This window comes from Schistocerca gregaria, chromosome X, assembly GCF_023897955.1.
Source record: "Schistocerca gregaria isolate iqSchGreg1 chromosome X, iqSchGreg1.2, whole genome shotgun sequence".
NCBI lineage: Eukaryota > Metazoa > Arthropoda > Insecta > Orthoptera > Acrididae > Schistocerca > Schistocerca gregaria.
The window spans coordinates 603914141-603936110 of NC_064931.1; the positions used below are offsets into that span (position 1 = coordinate 603914141).

At 38.5% G+C, this 21970-nt stretch overlaps 1 protein-coding gene across 1 annotated transcript in view; it reads right to left on the reverse strand.

Annotated features, from left to right (window-relative positions):
- LOC126297537 (early endosome antigen 1-like) overlaps positions 1 to 21970 on the reverse strand; it is a 182740-nt gene that overhangs the window by 28547 nt on the left and 132223 nt on the right. Inside the window, exons 9-10 of the mRNA XM_049988450.1 lie at positions 21215 to 21362; positions 12425 to 12643 (exon numbers count right to left, since the gene is read on the reverse strand). Of these exons, the coding sequence (XP_049844407.1) occupies positions 12425 to 12643; positions 21215 to 21362 (367 nt within the window). The remainder of the gene's footprint in view (positions 1 to 12424; positions 12644 to 21214; positions 21363 to 21970) is intronic.

Consider the following 21970-nt stretch of genomic DNA (forward strand, 5'->3'; position numbering starts at 1 on the left):
ACAACATAATCATGTCTAGTTCACACAACTGGTAATTTGGACAGCAGCTGATACACTTTCGATGCATTAGGGTCAGTGACTCTGCCCTATCTACAAGGTCTCCTTGATGTTATCTTACAATGAGATAATACAAGACTGCATGTTGCCTGTGTTATATTGCCTGTATTATACTGTCCTACTTCAATATAGAGGAAGTTCAACTGTTGTCCTGGCCAGCATGTACTCCAGCTCTCTCTCCCATTGAAAACATCTTGTCGCAGGTTACTGAGGGATTGGCGCACCACCACTCACAATTGATGAACTCTGGAATAGAGCTGAAGCACCATGGAATAATGCACACATATCTGCCATCTGAGGTCATTTCGATTACATACCCAACTGGGTTAGGGTCACTGTAGCTGCCAGACGCGCAGCTCTATATATTAAATTTCGCATCCTGTACAGCCACAAATCACTTATAAATTTAATCATTTACAAAAAGTAAAATTTTGTCACTTTGCTATCCTTCATGTTGGTATAACTTTAACGGACAGCAGTGTATCTTGAAATAAAACCCTTAATTATGTTTTATGGGAATCTAGCCAATCGATTGCTCAAACACACGCTCAGAAGCTGCACAAGCTAAAAGAAGCTGGCTATCGACCCACCAAGAACCAACATGCCAGCACGGCAGAGCATTTTTACTTTGGTCAAGTTGATTGTGATTCTAACTAAAATAAAGTTCAGTACACAAGAAATGCAGTTACTGAACAAAGGTTTGAAGTATTTCATTCAACTGAAACTTAATGAAAAGACCACTACATGCCTAGTTGTGGATTTCAAAAAAGCAGTTGATGCCACCCCATGCAGTAAGGCCAACAAAGCAAAAATAACGTGCACAGCAAGAGAATTAATCCAAAGGATTACACGTAACAGTCCCAAAAATTAAGAATATCTCTCAATGATAAGTTAAGATCTGATGTTGCAATGATGGTTTGTGCTTTCAAAGGGTAATAGTTCAGTCGTTCTTTATAAAGAAGACTACATAGGTAAAACACTTTTCTTTTTTTTCTCTTTTTTTAAAAAAAGGCACTAACATTAAGGAAATAGACGATCACCCAACTGAGGCATCTGCTAAAGAATTAATAACTTGTCTCATGGCCTGTCCTAATATCATGGGTCCTAATGTCACCACAAAGTTGAAAGTCATGAACCCTAAAGACCCATGCTAAGTGTGCAAGTGAAGACTCATAAACCAGGTTATCCCATTCACCCAATCTCTAACGTGATAGGGAGCTCAGAAGAACAGATTTCTAAACATTTACTGCAGTTGTTACAACAAAACATTGTTTTTGAAGAAAACTTTGCTATTTGTAATAGGAAAGATCTTGTTAGTCTATTGTGTGACAAGACCTTTTTCCCGACAGTGTTCTGTTGTCTTTAGATATTAAAAATCTATACATGAATATTCCCATCAATGAGACTATTAGCCTCACTGAAAACAGTCTTCGTAGACAGCAACAGCTCACAGTAGATGAGATCACTGAAACCATCTCACTTTTTAAATTAATCACTTCATCTAGCTATTTTTCATTCAATAATCAGTTTTATGAGCAACACAAGGGCTTAGCCATGGGTAGCTTTCTGGCGGTATTTATTGCTGCCCGCCCCCCCCCCCCCCCTTTTTTTTGGTTAATCATTTAGAAGGTGGCTACCTAAAGAAGAATGATACAGTTATATCTGAACAGATACTTTCCTATAGGTGTTATGTCAATGACATTTTTACCACCTTTGATGGTACTGTGGATGAGGTCCCATGTCTGGTTGAAGATTTTAGCTCGCTACACCCTCAGATGGCCTTCACTCATTAGATAATGGATGACAACAAGAGTCTCAATTACTTAGACCTAGAATTACAACAAGAAGGTAGTGTCAAATTTGACATATTTCACAAACCAACAACAAGTGATTTCACATTCACTCCTCTTCTTGTCATTCATATTGTCAGAAGATGAGCTGCTTTAAATCAATGATTCATGCATCACAGAACTTCCCCTTAGTCAGTCTTCTATTTAGAAAAAATTAACTAACATTAATTATATTGCTATCAGTAACAGTGTAAAAAAACCTGATTAATCTAAACTTCTATTAGATTTGTTAGCAAAGAAGACTAGATTTGTTAACATACCGTTTGTAGTCACCTTACCATATGGCCTTGCAAATCTATTCAGAAAATGTTTTGAATGTCATATTTTCATCGACAAAGTCCAGCACTGGTACATACATAATGAAATATCTAGTAAAGACAAATACGCTGAATCCGGAGTTTACAGAATTGAGTGCGTCAACTGTGGAGTTTATTATGTGGGCCCGACTGGTAGGAAATTTCGAACCAGATTTAGTGAACATTTGCTTAACAAGTAGCTGGGAGCTCCAATGTTAGGCGCGTAATGGGGCCCCTTAGGGATACGGCGGCTAAGGAGGGGAAGAAATCCAGTGTGCACTCCGTGTGCATTCCGGGAGGAGTCATTCCTGATGTGGAAAGGGTCCTTCCGGATGCCATGAAGAGCACAGGGTGCAGCCAGCTACAGGTGGTGGCACATGTCGGCACTAATGACGTGTGTCGCTTTGGATCTGAGGAAATTCTCTCTGGATTCCAGCGGCTATCTGATTTGGTGAAGGCTGCCGGTCTTGCTTACGAGATGAAGGCAGAGCTCACCATCTGCAGCATCGTTGACAGAACCGACTGCGGACCTTTGGTGCAGAGCCGGGTGGAGGGTCTGAATCAGAGGCTCAGACGGTTTTGCGACCGTATTGGCTGCAGATTCCTTGACTTGCGCCATAGGGTGGTGGGGTTTCGGGTTCCGCTGAATAGGTCAGGAGTTCACTACACTCAGCTGGCAGCTACACGGGTAGCGGAGGCTGTGTGGCGTGGACTGGGCGGTTTTTTAGGTTAGAAGGCCTCGGGAAAGTGCGGGATGGGCTGCAATGTCAAAGGGTGCTTGGCAATTACAGGACGTGCTTGGATCAAGGAACAGTCGGAATTATAGTTGTAAATTGTTGTTGTTGCGCTGGAAAAGTCCCTGAGCTTCAAGCGCTAATAGAAAGCACAGAAGCTGATATCGTTATAGGTACAGAAAGCTGGCTAAAGCCTGAAATAAGTTCTGCAGAAATTTTTACGAAGTCTCAGACGGTGTTCAGGAAAGATAGATTACGCAGAATTGGTGGTGGAGTGTTTGTGTCTGTCAGTAGTGGTTTATCTTGTAGTGAAGTCGAAGTAGATACTCCGTGCGAATTGGTGTGGGTGGAGGTTATACTTAACAGCCGAATTAAGTTAATAATTGGCTCCTTCTACCGACCCCCAGACTCCGATGATACAGTTGCGGAACAGTTCAGAGAAAGTTTGAGTCTCGTAACAAATAAATACCCCACTCATACGGTTATAGTTGGTGGGGACTTCAACCTACCCTCGGTATGTTGGCAAAAATACTTGTTCAAAACCGGTGGTAGGCAGAAAACATCTTCCGAGATTGTCCTAAATGCATTCTCCGAAAATTATTTCGAGCAGTTAGTCCACGAACCCACGCGAATTGTAAATGGTTGCGAAAACACACTTGACCTCTTGGCCACAAACAATCCAGAGCTGATAGAGAGCATCATGACTGATACAGGGATTAGTGATCACAAGGTCATTGTAGCTAGGCTCAATACCATTTCTTCCAAATCCATCAGAAACAAACGCAAAATAATTTTATTTAAAAAAGCGGATAAAGTGCCACTAGAAGCCTTCCTAAAAGACAATTTCCATTCCTTCCGAACTGACTATGCGAATGTAGACGAGATGTGGCTCAAATTCAAAGATATAGTAGCAACAGCAATTGAGATATTCATACCTCATAAATTGGTAAGAGATGGAACGGATCCCCCGTGGTACACAAAAAAGGTCCGAACGCTGTTGCAGAGGCAACGGAAAAAGCATGCGAAGTTCAGAAGAACGTGAAATCCCGAAGATGGGCTAAAATTTACAGACGCGCGAAATTTGGCACGGACTTCGATGCGAGATGCCTTTAATAGGTTCCGCAACGAAACATTGTCTCGAAATTTGGTAGAAAATCCGAAGAAATTCTGGTCGTATGTAAAGTACACAAGCGGCAAGACGCAGTCAATACCTTCGCTGCGCAGTGCCGATGGTACTGTTATCGACGACTGTGCCGCTAAAGTGGAGTTATTCAACGCAGTTTTCCGAAATTCCTTCACCAGGGAAGACGAATGCAATATTCCAGAATTTGAAACACGAACAGCTGCTACCATGAGTTTCTTAGAAGTAGATACCTTAGCGGTTGCGAAGCAACTCAAATCGCTTGATGCGGGCAAGTCTTCAGGTCCAGATTGTATACCGATTAGGTTCCTTTCAGATTACGCTGATACTATAGCTCCCTACTTAGCACTCATATACAACCGCTCGCTCACCGATAGATCTGTACCTACAGATTGGAAAATTGCGCAGGTCGCACCAGTGTTCAAGAAGGGTAGTAGGAGTAATCCATTTAACTACAGACCTATATCATTGACGTCGGTTTGCAGTAGGGTTTTGGAGCATATACTGTATTCAAACATTATTAATCACCTCGAAGGGAACGATCTATTGACACGTAATCAGCATGGCTTCAGAAAACATCGCTCTTGTTCAACGCAGCTAGCTCTTTATTCGCACGAAGTAATGGCCGCTATCGACAGGGGATCTCAAGTTGATTCCGTATTTCTAGATTTCCGGAAAGCTTTTGACACCGTTCCTCACAAGCGACTTCTAATCAAGCTGCGGAGCTATGGGGTATCGTCTCAGTTGTGCGACTGGATTCGTGATTTCCTGTCAGGAAGGTCGCAGTTCGTAGTAATAGACGGCAAATCATCGAGTAAAACTGAAGTGATATCAGGTGTTCCACAGGGAAGCGTCCTGATCTATATAAATGACCTGGGTGACAATCTGAGCAGTTCTCTTAGACTGTTCGCAGATGATGCTGTAATTTACCGTCTAGTAAGGTCATCCGAAGACCAGTATCAGCTGCAAAGCGATTTAGAAAAGATTGTTGTATGGTGTGTCAGGTGGCAGTTGACGCTAAATAACGAAAAGTGTGAGATGATCCACATGAGTTCCAAAAGAAATCCATTGGAATTCGATTACTCGATAAATAGTACAATTCTCAAGGCTGTCAATTCAACTAAGTACCTGGGTTTTAAAATTACGAACAACTTCAGTTGGAAGGACCACATAGATAATATTGTCGGGAAGGCGAGCCAAAGGTTGCGTTTCATTGGCAGGACACTTAGAAGATGCAACAAGTCCACTAAAGAGACAGCTTACACTACACTCGTTCGTCCTCTGTTAGAATATTGCTGCGCGGTGTGAGATCCCTACCAGGTGGGATTGACGGAGGACATCGAAAGGGTGCAAAAAAGGGCAGCTCATTTTGTATTATCGCGTTATAGGGGAGAGAGTGTGGCAGATATGATATACGAGTTGGGATGGAAGTCATTACAGCATAGACGTTTTTCGTCGCGGCGAGACCTTTTTACGAAATTTCAGTCACCAACTTTCTCTTCCGAATGCGAAAATATTTTGTTGAGCCCAACCTACATAGGTAGGAATGATCATCAAAATAAAATAAGAGAAATCAGAGCTCGAACAGAAAGGTTTAGGTGTTCGTTTTTCCCGCTCGCTGTTCGGGAGTGGAATAGTAGAGAGATAGTATGATTGTGGTTCGATGAACCCTCTGCCAAGCACTTAAATGTGAATTGCAGAGTAGTCATGTAGATGTAGATGTAGATGTATGGAAAAATTAAACAATATTACATGTACTCCATGCCGCTAGCAAAGGGGAAAGGCTAAATATTTTAAAGTAAATTGTAATTCTGAAACATTTCAGTACAGGGAAATGTATTTTATTGAATCATCAGTTGATTAGCAAAAACCAGTCTTATTATGATATTATGGTACCCACTATTCCAACCCACCAATAGTTTTTATTGTGAATGTGATGCTACCTTTTTTATTCCTTTTCTTTTAATTGGTTTGTCTAATGTTTTAGCATCATTTTAAGTTTTATTGCGTTATAATACACTGTTTTACTGAATTTGTCTTCCACATATGTAATTTAGTTATGCAATCACTTTTTGTAAGCACATTGGGTAGCCAATGCCATCTACCTTTAATGTCTGCTATTATGGTCGTATAATCTTGCCTCTATGTTTGTGTGGCTAGCTTGGAGGGCTGATGTATCCTGTTCCCGACTGCATTATCCATTTGTCAGCTGTACACAATGCTCCATGCTGAGTACGCCGTAACACAGTTGGCTCCATTCATGTAAGACTTCTTAAATTTTTTTGGTTTGTGATAGTTTTTCCTCTCCAGAGGACACTGTAGTTATACTTGGCATTGTATTCCACATTCCGGGTTCTGTATTGCATTAACTCATCCCATGATGACAGGACAATGGTTCCTTATAAAATTTTATCTTAATGCCATGTGAGGGCATTAATGGACAATGTTGGTTTTCCACATTAATTTTTAAACAAGTTCACAGTTATTGTCAATTGTAGAGTTGGCTGCACAGCTTAGAACTTTGCCTCTTCTATGTATTCATATTAATTCTATTTACCCACTTTAATCTGTATATGCCTCACTGTTGTCGTTTTTCATCCCTAGGCCAATCTGATGATGCCCCAAAAGGGTGAAATGCGTCAGTTCCTGTAGATAAAGGGGATTTTGCAACTGAGACGGTCTTATTTCAAGAAATTCATAACTGGTTGTTGTACTAGTGCCCAGTATGGAATGGAACTTTTTTTTTGCCAGCAGTATGTGTTAGATGCTTACTGGTGGTCACGGAGAGTTTGTCATTCTTTACAAATAAACTGTTACAGTTTCTTGAGAGATGCTAGAAGACAGTAATTGGTGCAAAGCAGAACAAAATGACTGTTAATAACCAGTAATGTGGAAATGAAGGAGAACATATTACTTTATCATTAAGCTCATTATGTAGTTCTGATATTTCCAGTTGTGTGAGTGGGATGATGAAAGTCTCTACTGGGAACAATCAATGTGCCATGAAATGAACACAGGACCTAAAATAGTTTTTCAGTACTCACTTGAAACCTTCACATTTAGTGTGATCTTATGGCTCACTGAAAAGTCGTGACATCCCAAATTACTACATTACCTGAAGTTCTCAGTGTACAGTTATTTGGTGAACAACGATCCTCAGATGTACAAAATCAGCAGTTACTCTTATGGCAGCCTAATTTGTATCAGATATAATAATCTTCTTCTATGACTCACTACCTCCATCAGCAAGTTTTATTTTCTCAGCTACTGCATTTATTAGATGAAATATTTAGATGAACTCTGCATGATGTCATGAAACTATGTATGATAGCTCCATAGAATAACTGCAAATGTCACCAATAAACCAACTAAGACAGCACTGCCAATCTGCCACTGTTTTAAGTCTATAAGAGTCTAAAGTCCTAAAAAATCATATGTCAACAAAGCACAGCAAATCACAGATATTATGGCTCCTCGAAACACTTTACGATGAAGATAATGTTATTGTCATATACACTCATGCTCATAAATTAAGGATAATGCTGATACATGGTGAAACAATGCTCTGGTGGTCAGTTTGCGGGTTTAAATCATCTTGGGGTATGACTATGCAGTGCATTTGACCTGTGGTCATCGAACGATGGTGCTGGCAGCAGTCCACATACGCAGAGGTGTGTTGGTGCATGTCTGAGTATGGTGCAGTGAGTAAGAGTGCAGACATTTTCAGATGTGCTAATGGTGACTGTGTGTTGAAAATAGCTCAAAGAACACATGTTGATGACGTTATGGGTGGTAGAATACTAGGCCAACTGGAGGCTGGTCAAACACAGCAGGTCATAGCAAGGGCCCTTTGTGTGCCACAAAGTGTGAGCTCAAGATTATGGCGACAATTCCAGCAGACAGGAAACGTGGCCAGGCACTACTGTACGGGATGTCCACAGTGTACAACACCACAAGAAGACCAATATCTCACCATCAGTGCCCGCAGACGACCACGGAGTACTGCAGGTAGCCTTGCTCGAGAGCTTACCGCAGCCACTGAAACAGTTGTCTCCAGACACACAGTCTAGAGACGACTGAACAGGCATGGTTTATTTGCCTGGAGACCTGCAAGGTGCATTCCACTGACCCCTGGTCAGAGGAGAGCCTGTAGAGCTTGGTGTCAAGAACACAGTACATGGTCATTGGAACAGTGGTCCCATGTTATGTTCACGGACAAGTCCAGGTATAGTCTGAAGAGTGATTCTCACCGGATTTTCATCTGGCGTGAACCAGGAACCAACCCCTTAATATCCTTGAGAGGGACCTGTATGGAGGTCGTGGTTTGGTGGTGTGGGGTGGGATTATGATTGGTGCATGTACATCCCTGCATGACTTTGACAGAGGAACTATAACAGGTCAGCTGTATCAGGACACCATTTTGCACCAGTATGTCCACCTTTTCTGGGGTGCAGTGGGTCCCACCTTCCTCCTGAGGGATGATAATGCATGCCTCCACTGAGCTGCCATCGTGGAGGAGTACCTTGAAACAAAAGATAACAGGTGAATGGAGTGGCCTACCTGTTCTCCTGACCTAAACCCCATTGAGCACGTCTGGGATGCTCTTGGTTGACGTATCACTGCGTGTCTTGAAACCCCTATGACACTTCAGGAGCTCCGACAGGCACTGGTGCAAGAATGGGAGGCTACACCCCAGCAGCTGCTGTACATGTGCATGGTGATCATATCCCATATTGATGTCGGGGTACATACACAGGAAACAGTGGCGTTTTGTAGCACATTTGTTTTGGGATGTTTTTTTCAACTTATCACTGATACCGTGGACTTACAGATCTGTGTTGTGTGTGTTCCCTGTGTGCCTATGCTACTAGTGACAGTTTTGTGTAGTGTCACATTCTGCAGTTATCCTTAATTTATGAGCATGAGTGTAGTAAGTCAGAAAATAAATTCTGGATGTGAAGTGTTTATAAATGGGTTTACACATTCTCCACAATCCTTGAATCAGTTTCAAATAGAGTTTTTTTTTACATGTAACAAAAAGAAATGTATGTAGTTACCTGCTTCTTTTTGCCATGAGCCTGTTGCACTGTCATAGCAGGGGGAGATGTGGTACCCCCACGTGGAAGGCAGCAGATAGGAATGCCGGAAAATGTGAGCAAACTAAACTAGCTCTACCAGATCAAACACAACTTAGCTGGAGAACATCTAGATACCCCTTTTGATCCTAACAATCAAGCTGCAAGTCTGTGTTCTTATTCTAAAGAACACTCTCCATTATGTATTCAACTTGTAAAATCATCATGATGGAACTAATGGTACCAATACAATTGTACAGGCCCTGGGTGGAAGTACAGTTGTTTCTGATAATCAGATTCTGTGGAATTGGGAACATCATGCACAGAAGAATCAGATCTCAAAATCTCTTCATCCCAAGAAAAAGAACTTTTCAAGAGCTATTAACATCAGGACCCTGACAAAAACTGGAAAACTTAAACAATTGACTGACATCCTAGAAAATTTACCACTGAGATCCTACTAACTTATGAAACATATTTCCAAGTGGAAAACCATTTCAACTTCAAGAACTGCAGGATATTTAAAGGACAACAAGCAGTAAAAATCAAAGGCAGTTTATCAATACTTGGACTTTAAGAGCAGTAAGGAAAACAATTCAAGATTCAGTTGATGACCTTACAGCCCCACACAAAAGAATTTCAGTCCTTACAGCAAAATCAGGCAACAAAGCTCATGCCCCATTAATAGTGATAGCAAGAAAATCTTCAGAAAGTAGATTTTTAGGGAACATTAGAGGATATGACAAGCAAGGTCTTAAAACATTGCATGAGAAGCTTATTAGGTGATTTTAAGGCATAAGATGGCACGGAAAAGAAATCCTTGTCAATAGTAGAAATTCACGCAGTGCATCAATGGATGAATAAGAATGGAGAATGTCTAATAAGCTTTTGTTCATCATCTGCATGGAGTCCTGTGTCTCCACAGTTTGCAAGACCTCTACACAGAGAGAAAATGTGGAAATCGCCAAACTCATTATTAGTGGAATTTCAGATTGGCCATGTGTCAATTTCTGGAAAGGATATGCACAAGGTTCAAAATGTCTGTGTACAGAAGGTAGTCATTGATTCAGATCACAACTCAACACAAATCAAAATTAGGTTCCACCCAAACAGATCCAGATTTAAGGGCAATGGTTTCCTAGAGTTAATACAGACTGCCTGGAGAAGAGTGCTAAGGATTTCACTCGTGATATACAAGAAGAAGATCCCAAGGAGTGGTCAGACCGCCACAACACAGTACTGGCATCAGCCACTAAATTATGACAGCCAACCTAGAAGCATAAACATAGTTGACAATTCGCGATGAAGTTGTTGATGAGTGATCATTGGTATGGAGTCAATGGTATGGACAACACACATTTGAAAGATGCGAGTCCTCCTTGTAGATACAAAAATCAACCTCAAGAAACAATTTGCTGCAAAAAATGTCCCTACGAGAAAAGCAATCTCATAGAGATACAGTATGAATTCAAGAAAACAACACCTGAAATTTCTACACGACATTCTATGAGGATCTATCCAGGTATACACCAAGAAACAAGTGAGATAATTCAATCACACAAAAATAAAAATGATCTAATCTCTTTTTCCAGTTATATAAAAGATTTTATCCAAAACTGTCTTAAACAGGGTTCAAGAGCAAACAGAACATTTGATTTTTGAGCATTAAGCAGGCTTCAGGAAAAGTAGATCGTGTGACAAGCAAATTTGGTTGCTGAAGGTAATAATTTTTAAGAATACATCAAAGTCCCAACACATTCGTCAACTTTGTGGCTCAGAAGATAGTGTATGGCTCTTCTGGCAGGCAAACCATTTACGACACTTTAGAAGAGTTCACAGTAGGCAGGATGATTAGTGAACTAACCTGACAGACTCTCACAGACCTAGAATCTCAAGTGAAGTTTCTTAGTGAAATAACTGAGCATTTTGAAGCATTTAGAGGAGTTTGATAAGGAGATGGTCTCTCCCCATTCCTGTTTAACATAGTGTAAGATACAAGAAGCAAAGTGAAGCTTTTGCTGATGATCTGACTATCTTCAGTGAGACAAGTATGCCATTATGAAGTTAAGCAAGATAGCATCAGAGACAGGCCTCCAAATATCATATAAGAAGAATCATTTGATGGAAAAATTTACATAAAATTATCAGAAGGGGCCCAACCCAAATGAAATATGTGACAACTTCATGTGTGTCTTCTTTTAAATATCTCCCAGGAATCATAGTACCATCTGGACTGGCCAATTTAGGAAGAGTCACCAAACTCAAGAAAACATACAGAATAATATGAAAGTGCTACAATAAATGAGTGATATCTTTTAATGTGAAACTTCAGCATTACAAGACAGCTGTTTTGTCCGAAGCATTATATGCCACGAAAACTATATTTCAAGGTAGCCACTAAAAAGCTGATGAAAGTGGAGAGGACCAGCAAAAAATTCTCAGAGAAATTTATAGTCACATTAATACAAACAATATATTGATTAAAGGAAAAAAAACTGCAGACATATACAAAGCAACTGATAGGTTCACTGACGCAATACGTAGAAGACACTTGAAATTCTATGGCCACACGTGCACAATGGACAACACTAAATTTACTAAAAAAATTCTTAATACAATAAATTTAAATAAGGTAAAAATCACTTCTTTAGAAGAAAATTAAGGGGGCTTATGAGAAATGATCACCACAGATGATAACATTGGAAAAAGCAAAGCCTTTGAATTCCTTACTGCAAATCACACATTCATGGAGAAAGCTAAAATGGCCACTGGAAAATAATGGACACAGGAACACAAGGAACAATGTAGCAAATTCGCAGAGAGATTTTGGCAAAGAAGAAAAGGACGCTGTCAGACTGAGCTAACAAGTTCAAACACACTCTCTAACTGGGCATACGGAAGGAAGGATGTAAGAAAGGAGAATTGCTTCTTTTTTAAGGACATCATGGTACAAATAAATAGCCTAGGGACCAATGACCTCAGCAGTTTGGTCCCATAGAACTTACCACAAACTTCCAAATAATTACTTTTTATATACGAGCAGAATAAAATTACATTAAATTCGTACTTTACCGCCAGGAAAAGCGATACCATGTTCACACATCTTGCTATTTCACTTCACTTCAACAATAAATCATGAAGTGTATTCAACAGTAATACACTGATTGCATTAGAGAGAATCATTTAGAAATATATTAACAATACATTGTGTAAAATTGCCATTATCAACATTTTAAATGGATTCTTCACAATAATGCAAAATTTTACGTACCTTTTCTTCCAAAGATCTCTGCAACTCAGATGCATTATTGCTCATTGTCCCCAAGGAGCCTTCCATTGATTTTAATTCTGCTTCTTTTGTTTCCAGTTCCTTCATACATTCTTGGTACTTAGTTGTAACATTCTGAATCTGCATTTTTAATTCCTGGACATATTTATTTTTCTCATCCTCCTTCTTTTCTAATGATTTCATTTTCTCTTGTAATGATGTCTGGAACATGTAAAAATTAATTACCGTGTACATACAGCTAAATATCAAATTTTTAAGTTCTTAACCTAAGTATTTTTCTACAATACTGTTAGAAGAAGTAGGATCTTAATTACAGATAAAAAAGATGATGTGTGATATAGACATTGTTGGAAATGCCCAAGATCTGTTAATCATTTTGCCAGTTTTTGGTGGAGCAAGCAGTTATCTTTGTGGGCTAACAGGGTCATATGGTATGGTGCATCTGCCAGGGCAATTCTTTTTTGAAGTATCATAGCACAGGATAGTTTTCTTTACACTGCACAAAGCACAGTTGGATGTTCACCAGCATAATAGAGATACAAATTTCTTTTCCAGTTGGACACTGAAACACTACATTATCATAGAAATGCTGTCACCCCTGGATGAATCTTTTTTTTTTTTTTTAAAAAAAAAAAAAGCTGGATGTCCAAAGAAATGTTCAGCAGCTAGTAGATTTCCAAGATTCAACACTTTTATACTTATCTGGGGCTCATTCAGAAAGATAATGGCTGCCGCTGAGAGATATCATTATGACTACCTAGGGCCAAGTTCACACGGAAACATTGTGGAGCCTAGGCAAAGAGACTGATTTCCTAAATGTAGTTGAAAATGACTGAAAGAAACAGCATTCCTTTCATTTACACACATGCACACTCAGTGTCGTGCAAACTTAGTTCACAATCGTAGTTATAAGTGAAATAGTTGTAACTGTGAAATTACACTTCAATTTTATAATGCTGTTATGTTATTTTTCTAAATTGCAGTTTCTTGGAAGTTATGCCAGAAAGGGATTCACTGCCAGGAAGTTTCCAAGCAGTACACACACCGCTGCAGATTGCAGGAATCACTCTGATGTTAGTCAGTTGCAAATAATGGAATTACAGCATGCTTATTTGTACAGGGTGCCAGCATATTTATGTTTATCCATCACATGTAATTAGTAAAACTGAATTCTGGGAATCTGAAATACATGCCTATAACAGGGGTGATCAACCCATGGCCCACATGCAGCTCAAGAAATGAGCATAATAATGAAATATCATACATGAAATGTCAAATAATTTGATCTTGCTTTTTCAAAATAAAAAAAATCATAAATTAATAAATTCTAAATTACTTAAATGTGTTAATTATATACCTCTGACCATCACTATTACCCTCTCCCCCCAGTGGTTTTTGTTAGTGCTAAGTATATTATGTGTGGCCTAAAAACACTTGTGTTGTCCAGGTAAACTAAAAGGTTGGACACCCTAGGTTTATAATCACCAGCTTATGTTGAAACACTGTGTTGTTAAAGAAGTCTCCATATGCATTTCAGTTGATATCAGTTACTTGTAGTATATAGTTTCTGAGTGTTAGTCCTATCTTTGCATTCTAACAATGCAGTGTCATTCATTACTTGCAGGATAGCCTGTGCTGAATCTTTGTTACATCACTTGCAAGTCACAGTACAACCCAACTTTTCTTTAAAAAATAAAGCCTTCTTTTTTGAAACATTGCAAATTTACAGTGCTCTGGCCACCTTTGTCGGAAGTGTTGTGCAACAGTTTTTGCAAAACAAAGTTTTTTTAGACATCATCCATATGAGGAATAGTTTTTTGACAATGTGTGTGATCAACCTATTACTTTATATGAGATAATTTATTTCTTATCATATAACATGAAACATAGAAGTAATTAGATTATTCCATGTACTCCTTAGACAGGCAATGATTTACTTAATATCTTCACTGTAAATTAGGGATGGTTTGGATCTAGTGCACTGAATGAACAAGTGAGGTTAGACCTTTTCAAGTTTAAAATAAACAAGTAAATAAAGAACTTCCAAATCAAAAATCCATTTCTAGTTAATGTGACTGGCTAACCATCAGTACAAACAATGGGTAAGAGCCTGCCATTCTGAAATATGTCAAAATCGTTGGATGGCACTCTGCACAGGCTCAAGTGCATGAACAAGTGCACATACTCTCACTCCTGCACACACCACCATAATTTCATGAAACGTTAATGCTCAAACAAAATGATTTTTAGTTAAAAATGAACACTGAAGAAGTATAGAGGGTGTTAACAACTTTTTCTCCCTCATATAAGTGGCTGGTTGACCACTGATACTGAATAAGTGAATGTGTCTGCCAATATGCAATAAGTTAAAATGTGTGCTCTATTATGGGGCTTTGGAAAGGTTCAAAATCATGAAATGTGTAATTTTTACTTTTTTGTGTTAAAAATCTACAGACTTTCCCCTTTCAATTGACACATAATTTCTTCAGTTCAGACGACTACAACTATTTTAAAAATATTTTTGAAATAATTCTGCGTGGGCATGATCCACTGTGCCACTGTTAAATTGCTGTCAAATGTTGTACTCGTGAAGCTACACATGCTCACATGTACATTTTAGCGATGTGAGAGAAAATAAATGTTGGGGCTAAACTGTAATAATTCGATACATATCGCTAACTCAATTGTTGTGTGTTTCATATTTATTTACTCTTTTGTAATCCTGACATTATTCTTAGTGAATTCTGTTCATTGAAGTTTTTGTTTTATTGAAGGATAATCATGGGTAAACATAAATCCTCTGTAGGCTTTCACAAAATGGAGAAATATTGGAAAACCAAAGGTAGGTGTTATTACAATAAACAATAAAGACAATAACCAAGTGTGTGAACCTACACTTGCTGGTACACCGGCCTATTGCAATGAAAGTGAGAAAGAAAGTACGTAGCAGAGGCAGCTTGGTTCAGTTAATGAAAAGTATGATTGTTTTATGGGTGAATGGGATGTGAATGAAATATTTGATATGTCAGTTCCCAGCGGAATTTTTTCAAACTGTGTAAGATGTATTCAGTGTCGTGAAGTTGGTCTGGAACAATCTATAAAAAATCACGTAGAACTTGCCAGTGAAATGGAACTTTGTGGTAAGTGTTCATACATGACCATCTTGTGGAACAATGTCGCAGTGACTCCAAATGAAGAAAATGGTAGCAAAATCCATGAACACGACATTAGATCTATTTGTGCCCTGTGTACAATTGCTAAGGGTGCTACTGCAGGTGCAGTTTTTTGTGGCATGATGAATCTTCCAAATCCCCCGACCAAGTTTATGAACTGTAACATATTTATAGAGTCTAAAGTAGAAGATATCAGTATAGAATCTATGAAGAAGGCTGGGGAAGAGTCAGTAACAGAAAGCAGTGATGTAACAGAGACTTGACTGCAGGATTCAATAGTACTTGGTATGAACGGAGACACATCTCTTCATGGTGCAGTATCTGCCACCAGAATGTACACTGTGATTCTATAAGTTTCAAACATATTCAAGAACTGAATTCCTATGGTGATAATGACGTAGTGCAGAAATTTGAGTGTCTTGGACATGTACAGAAATGAATGGGACCTAGACTTCAGTAACAAAGTTTTGTACAAAAAAACAAAAGCTCAGTGATGGTAATGGGTTGAATGGGAAGGAAAGGTTAACTGACAGTATAAATGACAAAATACAAAACTATTATGTTGTGGCTATTAGGTAAGACACACAGTATCGACGAAATGAAGAATGCTGTTGGGATCTTTTCTTTCTCCCCCCCCCCCCCCCCCCTCCATACTTTTTCAACTGGTGAAAGTCCTCATCGTTCCTTGCATCCCACAAGGTGAAACAGTTGGTGTAAGTACAACAAGAGATTGCTAACTGCTGAAGTGTACACTCATAAGCATAGTCTGCCAGAAGCGGAAATGAAGGTGATAAAACCTATTTTCAGAGACTTAGCAGCACATGAACTGTGCTCATGGAAAAACTCAAAACCCCAATGAAAGAGTGAATAGTGTTATATGATCAAGAATCCCCAAGACTGTGTTTGTTGGAATAGAAACACTTCACTTTGATGTGTATGATACTGTTGCTACTTTCAATGATGGCAATGTTGTAAGGTGCAAAGTATTTCAAAATATGGGAATGAATATAGGTTTCAAAATGGTATGAACGATGCTTACTTTAGACCAAGGAATGTCTTTTGGCTGCTGACAGGGCTGTAAATAGCCTAGAAATACTAGATAGTGTAAACAAGAGGAGGACAAAGAGTATGCTGGAGGAGGAGTTTGCAGGAGATGAAGATAATCCATCCTCAACAACTGAAGCTCAAATACTTTATGAGAAAACATGTAATTTACAAGTGCTATTTTAACAATGGAAAGATAGGGCTTTCCAGAGCCCCTCAAATTTTTTAAAATCTCTATACACTTCTCCAACCTCTCCTAAAATTGAGGCCAAGTTCATAGCTAATTGCAGGGATACCCTCTTGTAAGCACATAAAACATAGTGATCTAATACATAGTGTACCCATAAAGTTATTCCACCACAGGATTGTGCATATCACGGGGCTAGTAAGAAGCACTTCATCACACTTCCTTGGTCACTGCTGGATAATAACTTTTACTTGCCACAGCTATTTGATCCTCATTTTCCTTACACTTTTCTTCCAGTCAACACATGCCCTGCGACTCAAAAGCTTGGGCATTAGAAAAGGATCTTACACCTCAATTCTAAAAGTATTGTGCAGACCTTCTTTGTTGCTGCATAGGCCATCCATTGTGTCAAATGCCCCACATGTCCTAGTAGCTGGCAAAATATCATCTACTTCTCTGGATGCAATTCACTCAGAGAAAACACATGAGGAATTTGTGTAGCTCGAACACATCTTAGCTGCCTTAGTGCCCTTACTATTGCATATTCTGAGTTGTAGACAGTGATTTGTGGGGTGAACCGAAGAGCAGCCAAAGTTGTCTCTCTGCTTAGACCTATTTCTGTAGATTGGCATAGAGCTGTGGTGCTGATTTAAAATGTAAAATAATCTCTTAAATATATAGTCTGTAGTGTTATCACTCTTGTACTCATTTCTAAGTTCAAAATAATTCTGCACCTTGTTAGCAACAGGTGCCAATGTCCAATGCAACCAAGGCCCAGCTTCCTTCGTCACCACCAAATGTCACTATGTTGACTTCTGCAAGGATCCCAACTGACAGTTAATTTTACACAACTGAAGAATGCTATTTATATAGGCAGTTACTCAAACAGGTGAAACAGACTGCCAATTAAACAACATCCATAGAGCCTGACGTAACATGAGAACATGCCATCAGTTGATTAATGGGTACTCCTTATTCTTGACATAGAGGCTAGGACTGGCATTTACGATATTCAGAAACATAGGCCACGTTTATACATAAAATAGGCATCAACAGTCTTATCAGGACCACACTAAAGCATTGTAAACCCACAGAAGAATAACGGCTGCTTTGCAAGCCCTGTGCTTCAACATGTTTAGTTCGTTAACAGAGCTTGTTTTTAATTCCCTTAGGTGTGGTATCCATATAAATTAGTAATTAAATGAAAGCTCCAGAAACCTCACAGACTTTTTAACACATAGAGTAGTGACCATCACTATCAATGTAGGTGGACTACATGTGTATTGTGAATTGTGGAAGCATACCCACATTGTTGTTGCTGCCTAAAACTTGAAGGCTGTATGCGCTGCCCATGTCTCACAGATATTTAACATCAGTTTCAGCAGACATGCTGCTGTTACACGGTGGTGAAGGAGCAAAATCAAGCAAAAAAGTCATTGAATTCAGGCCGCTGTGTTGGCTCACTTATCTTAAGCTACGGAGGATGATAGTAAACTGTGTGAAGCTTAATATAATTCCTTGTGGAAAACTGTTTTTCCAGTTAAAATTGTTTCGACAAGGATTCCACAATTTTGTATTTACAGTACCATTCTGGGTCAAGGACATGGGAATTTAATAGCACACAAATGAAATTTGAGCTGCTTGCCACATTATGCAAGAACCAACCATATTATAAAGTGTACAGTACTGCCCATAAAAGTACAGGGCACCTATATTTGCAAGAGTAATTGAGGAAGTTATACTTTATTGACACTTAGCATGAAACATGTATCCTTTGAAAATACGCAATAAAAACTGCTGTATGTAATCCCTAGGATTTCATACATGAAAAAGGCAATTCAAGGCATGAGGTGTAGTCAATCGCATAATAACAGTAAAATATGCCTGAATACTGCAGCACACAATATTATTGATGTCATAGTTCAATGGTATAGTTGACAGGCAAATAAGTTGAGGCGCAATGGAAGGATCTGAATAAAACATCATATTTGGCAATTGTTTTTTCTCCCTTTTTGTTTTATTGAGCCATTTTTTTTACTCTATTAAGAATACCTAAATAACAGAATGAACAGTTCACAGTTCTTAATACAATTTTTTTTTTGTCATCAAAGGTGCACAGCTTGTGGTTTTTCTACCACTTAAAATCCTGACCAAAAGTCTTCCACTTCAGTGATCATCTGTGTACTGTGAGGAAATGAGTACAAAGTGAGTAATAAATGTCTCAATTTCTGCCACCTCCTCCTAGCCAGCTAAGGCGATGTTCCAATATGCAGAGTCAGGTCTGGTTTCTCATATGGTCTGTTTTGTCTTTGGCCATAGATTTTTAATGGGGCTGAGATCTGGTGCAGGAAGAGGCCTCTCAAAAAGAGAAATCTCATTCTGTTCTGCAAACCAGTGTTGCACCATAGTTGAAATGAGTACTGACGCCTGATCCTGCTGGAAACAAATTAATCCTTCAGGACATAATTTTCACACTAATTGTATCATAAAACCACCCATAATATGACTATATTGAGTAGCATCAATTAGCTTATCTACCATGAGAAGCAATCCAAATCCACAGCAACATGTCCATCCCTAAACTACCACAGGCACATGGCCACTGTGGTTGGATAATCTTATTGCATATAATTTCATATTATCATACAGGCAGTCTCTTCCTGAACTTTGTCTTGACAGTGTATCAATTGACAAATGTCATAAAGCCATTCAAAATGAACAAATCTTTTGCACTTTCACTCATTTTGGCTTACTTGAGATTTAGTTTTTCTGCAAGGTTTCTGCTACGTTTAACTCTGTGGTGAAGCACTCTGTACGTTTAGATAATCTTTCTAATGAGCTATTGAAACATGGCAGGTCTTTCCCATCCCTTATGACTTTGCTTGTCACAAAATTGTCTTGAATTCTGTCCATTTGTACTCCACAGTTGTGTTCATAACGATGAAAGTTTGACGCTGACTGCTCGGGTTCCCCGAAATCTGTTTCCTGCTTCACTTACTAGGCATAAATATGTCCATACCTTTTTAGCACTGCACTTAACACTCATTGTAAGTTAAGCTACAGAGGCCTAAAAACCCCTGGGTCCAGTTGTCTGACAAAAGATGTGAGCTGCAGAAAACATGCTGAAGTCAAAAATCCAATTTTTTAAGATAATATATCTTCAACAAAGCTTTTTGGTTAGGGAACATCTCATACCTGTTCAGTTTAGTCTGCTCAACTTAATCATAGATTTTACATATGGACCTTACTGCTGTCACACACACACACACACACACACACAACATTTACTTTCTTATGCGAGTGTCCTGGCTAAATAAGACATGGTTTAATTTTTTCAGACTGACAGCACATTGTACATATTTGCATTTCATAAGTTTTAGAAAGCTGCCCCAATTTTGACAACACACAGTGTAGCTCTTAAAGAAAAAAAATAATGCTTTGCTCTGCTATGAATTGACAACTGCTGTTATTAATCTGAAATCACAAAATAGGGACTTTTTTCCTTGTGTTCAGTGAATACTATTATCACAAGCACAGTGAATGTGGGAACAGGCAAATCAACACAGGGTTCCAGTACAAGACGAATTCAGATAAAACTTGAACATGAGCCAATCATTTAAAATGCCTCTAGTAGCTTTTTAGTACAACTACTTTCATCCAAAAGGATTATATACCTTACCTGCAGTCACCCTCAATGACAAACTACATGTCATACATTTGCAAGCATTCCAAATTTGTTCAGAGTGCACATTATTAGATAATTTACTCTCTGATGCAACTGGAATTACTAAATCACATTTATTTACTGCTATAAAGCATAAATTTTATAGTCAACAAATATTAATTATGCTCTCTTCCTATCTCTCGAGTTTTTACAACAGAACATATTATTTAACAGTTAATTAAAGCAGTCACAAGTATTGTATCACTTTATAGTCTCATAAACCAAATTTGGAATAACAATAGGCTAGTTCTTACCCAGTAGATAAAACACTGAACAAACAAGCAATTCAATGGTGAAATAATGTAAACTTTTCTATTAAAGATAGATGAGGTGGGTGATTTTTGAGATCTTTCTCATAAATTCATGAAATTCACTGAAACACTACAATTAAAGAGCAAAGTGAAAGTCATATTATAAGTATGGTTGCCAGAAAACTCACTAGGTCTCTTACAAAGACATGATTGAAATCAATGCAGCTCCTCATTCAACGTGATAACAACACAACTAATTCCAAAGATTTTTTAACAAAGGCATATTAAAACTGCTTTATAAATAAAACACTACAGCATAAATATATTTGTAATAGTTACATCTCACAGCTTAAGTTCCGTTTCCAATTTGTGTTTAACAGTAAAGGAACTTACCGTCTCCTGAGTCAGTTGCTGAATTACTGTTTTTGCACCTTCTCCAGCTTGAATTTTAGCAACTAATTCCGCACGTTCACTTTCCTGCTTAGCACTAACTTCTTTACTTTTTTTCAAAGCGGAGCTCAGTTCTTCAATTTTGAAGTCTCTGCAAAAGGACATAATTGCAACTTCACTTGAATGCAAGACTATCAAAACCAAAAATAAAGCATCCAGGGATCTATTTTTAATCACTGCAGTAATGAAAAACTATTTGGCATCTTTAAGGAGGCAGTTCATGAGCTATGATTACATCTACATTTATTCTTCATAAAATACAGTACAACTACTACAGACAGAGCCTGTTACAAGCAATATGAGATTGATTTTCACTGAGCAGGGGAAATACAAATTCCTTTTATTCTTCTGTATATGTCTTGCTATGACAAATTTTATCACACAATTCTCACTTAATATGTGTGTCTGTAACATAATGTTCCTCAAATTCTTTGTGAACATAGGTTCCCTAAAATTTAGAAGCAGCCATTCACATGAAGAACAATTATTTCCTAAAGTCTCCCCCACTGAAATGTCACAAACCATCTTTGCTTAATAATTGCATTTTAACAAGTCTGTAAGGCCAAGTTAAGTATCTTAGCCTTGTTCTAAATTTGTCATTGGTGCTGAATTCAAAAGATATGAGAGATTTTTTTCAACTTAGATTATGCTGCACTAGCTTACACTTAGTTGAAACTTTCATCTGCTACAAGTTTTGTA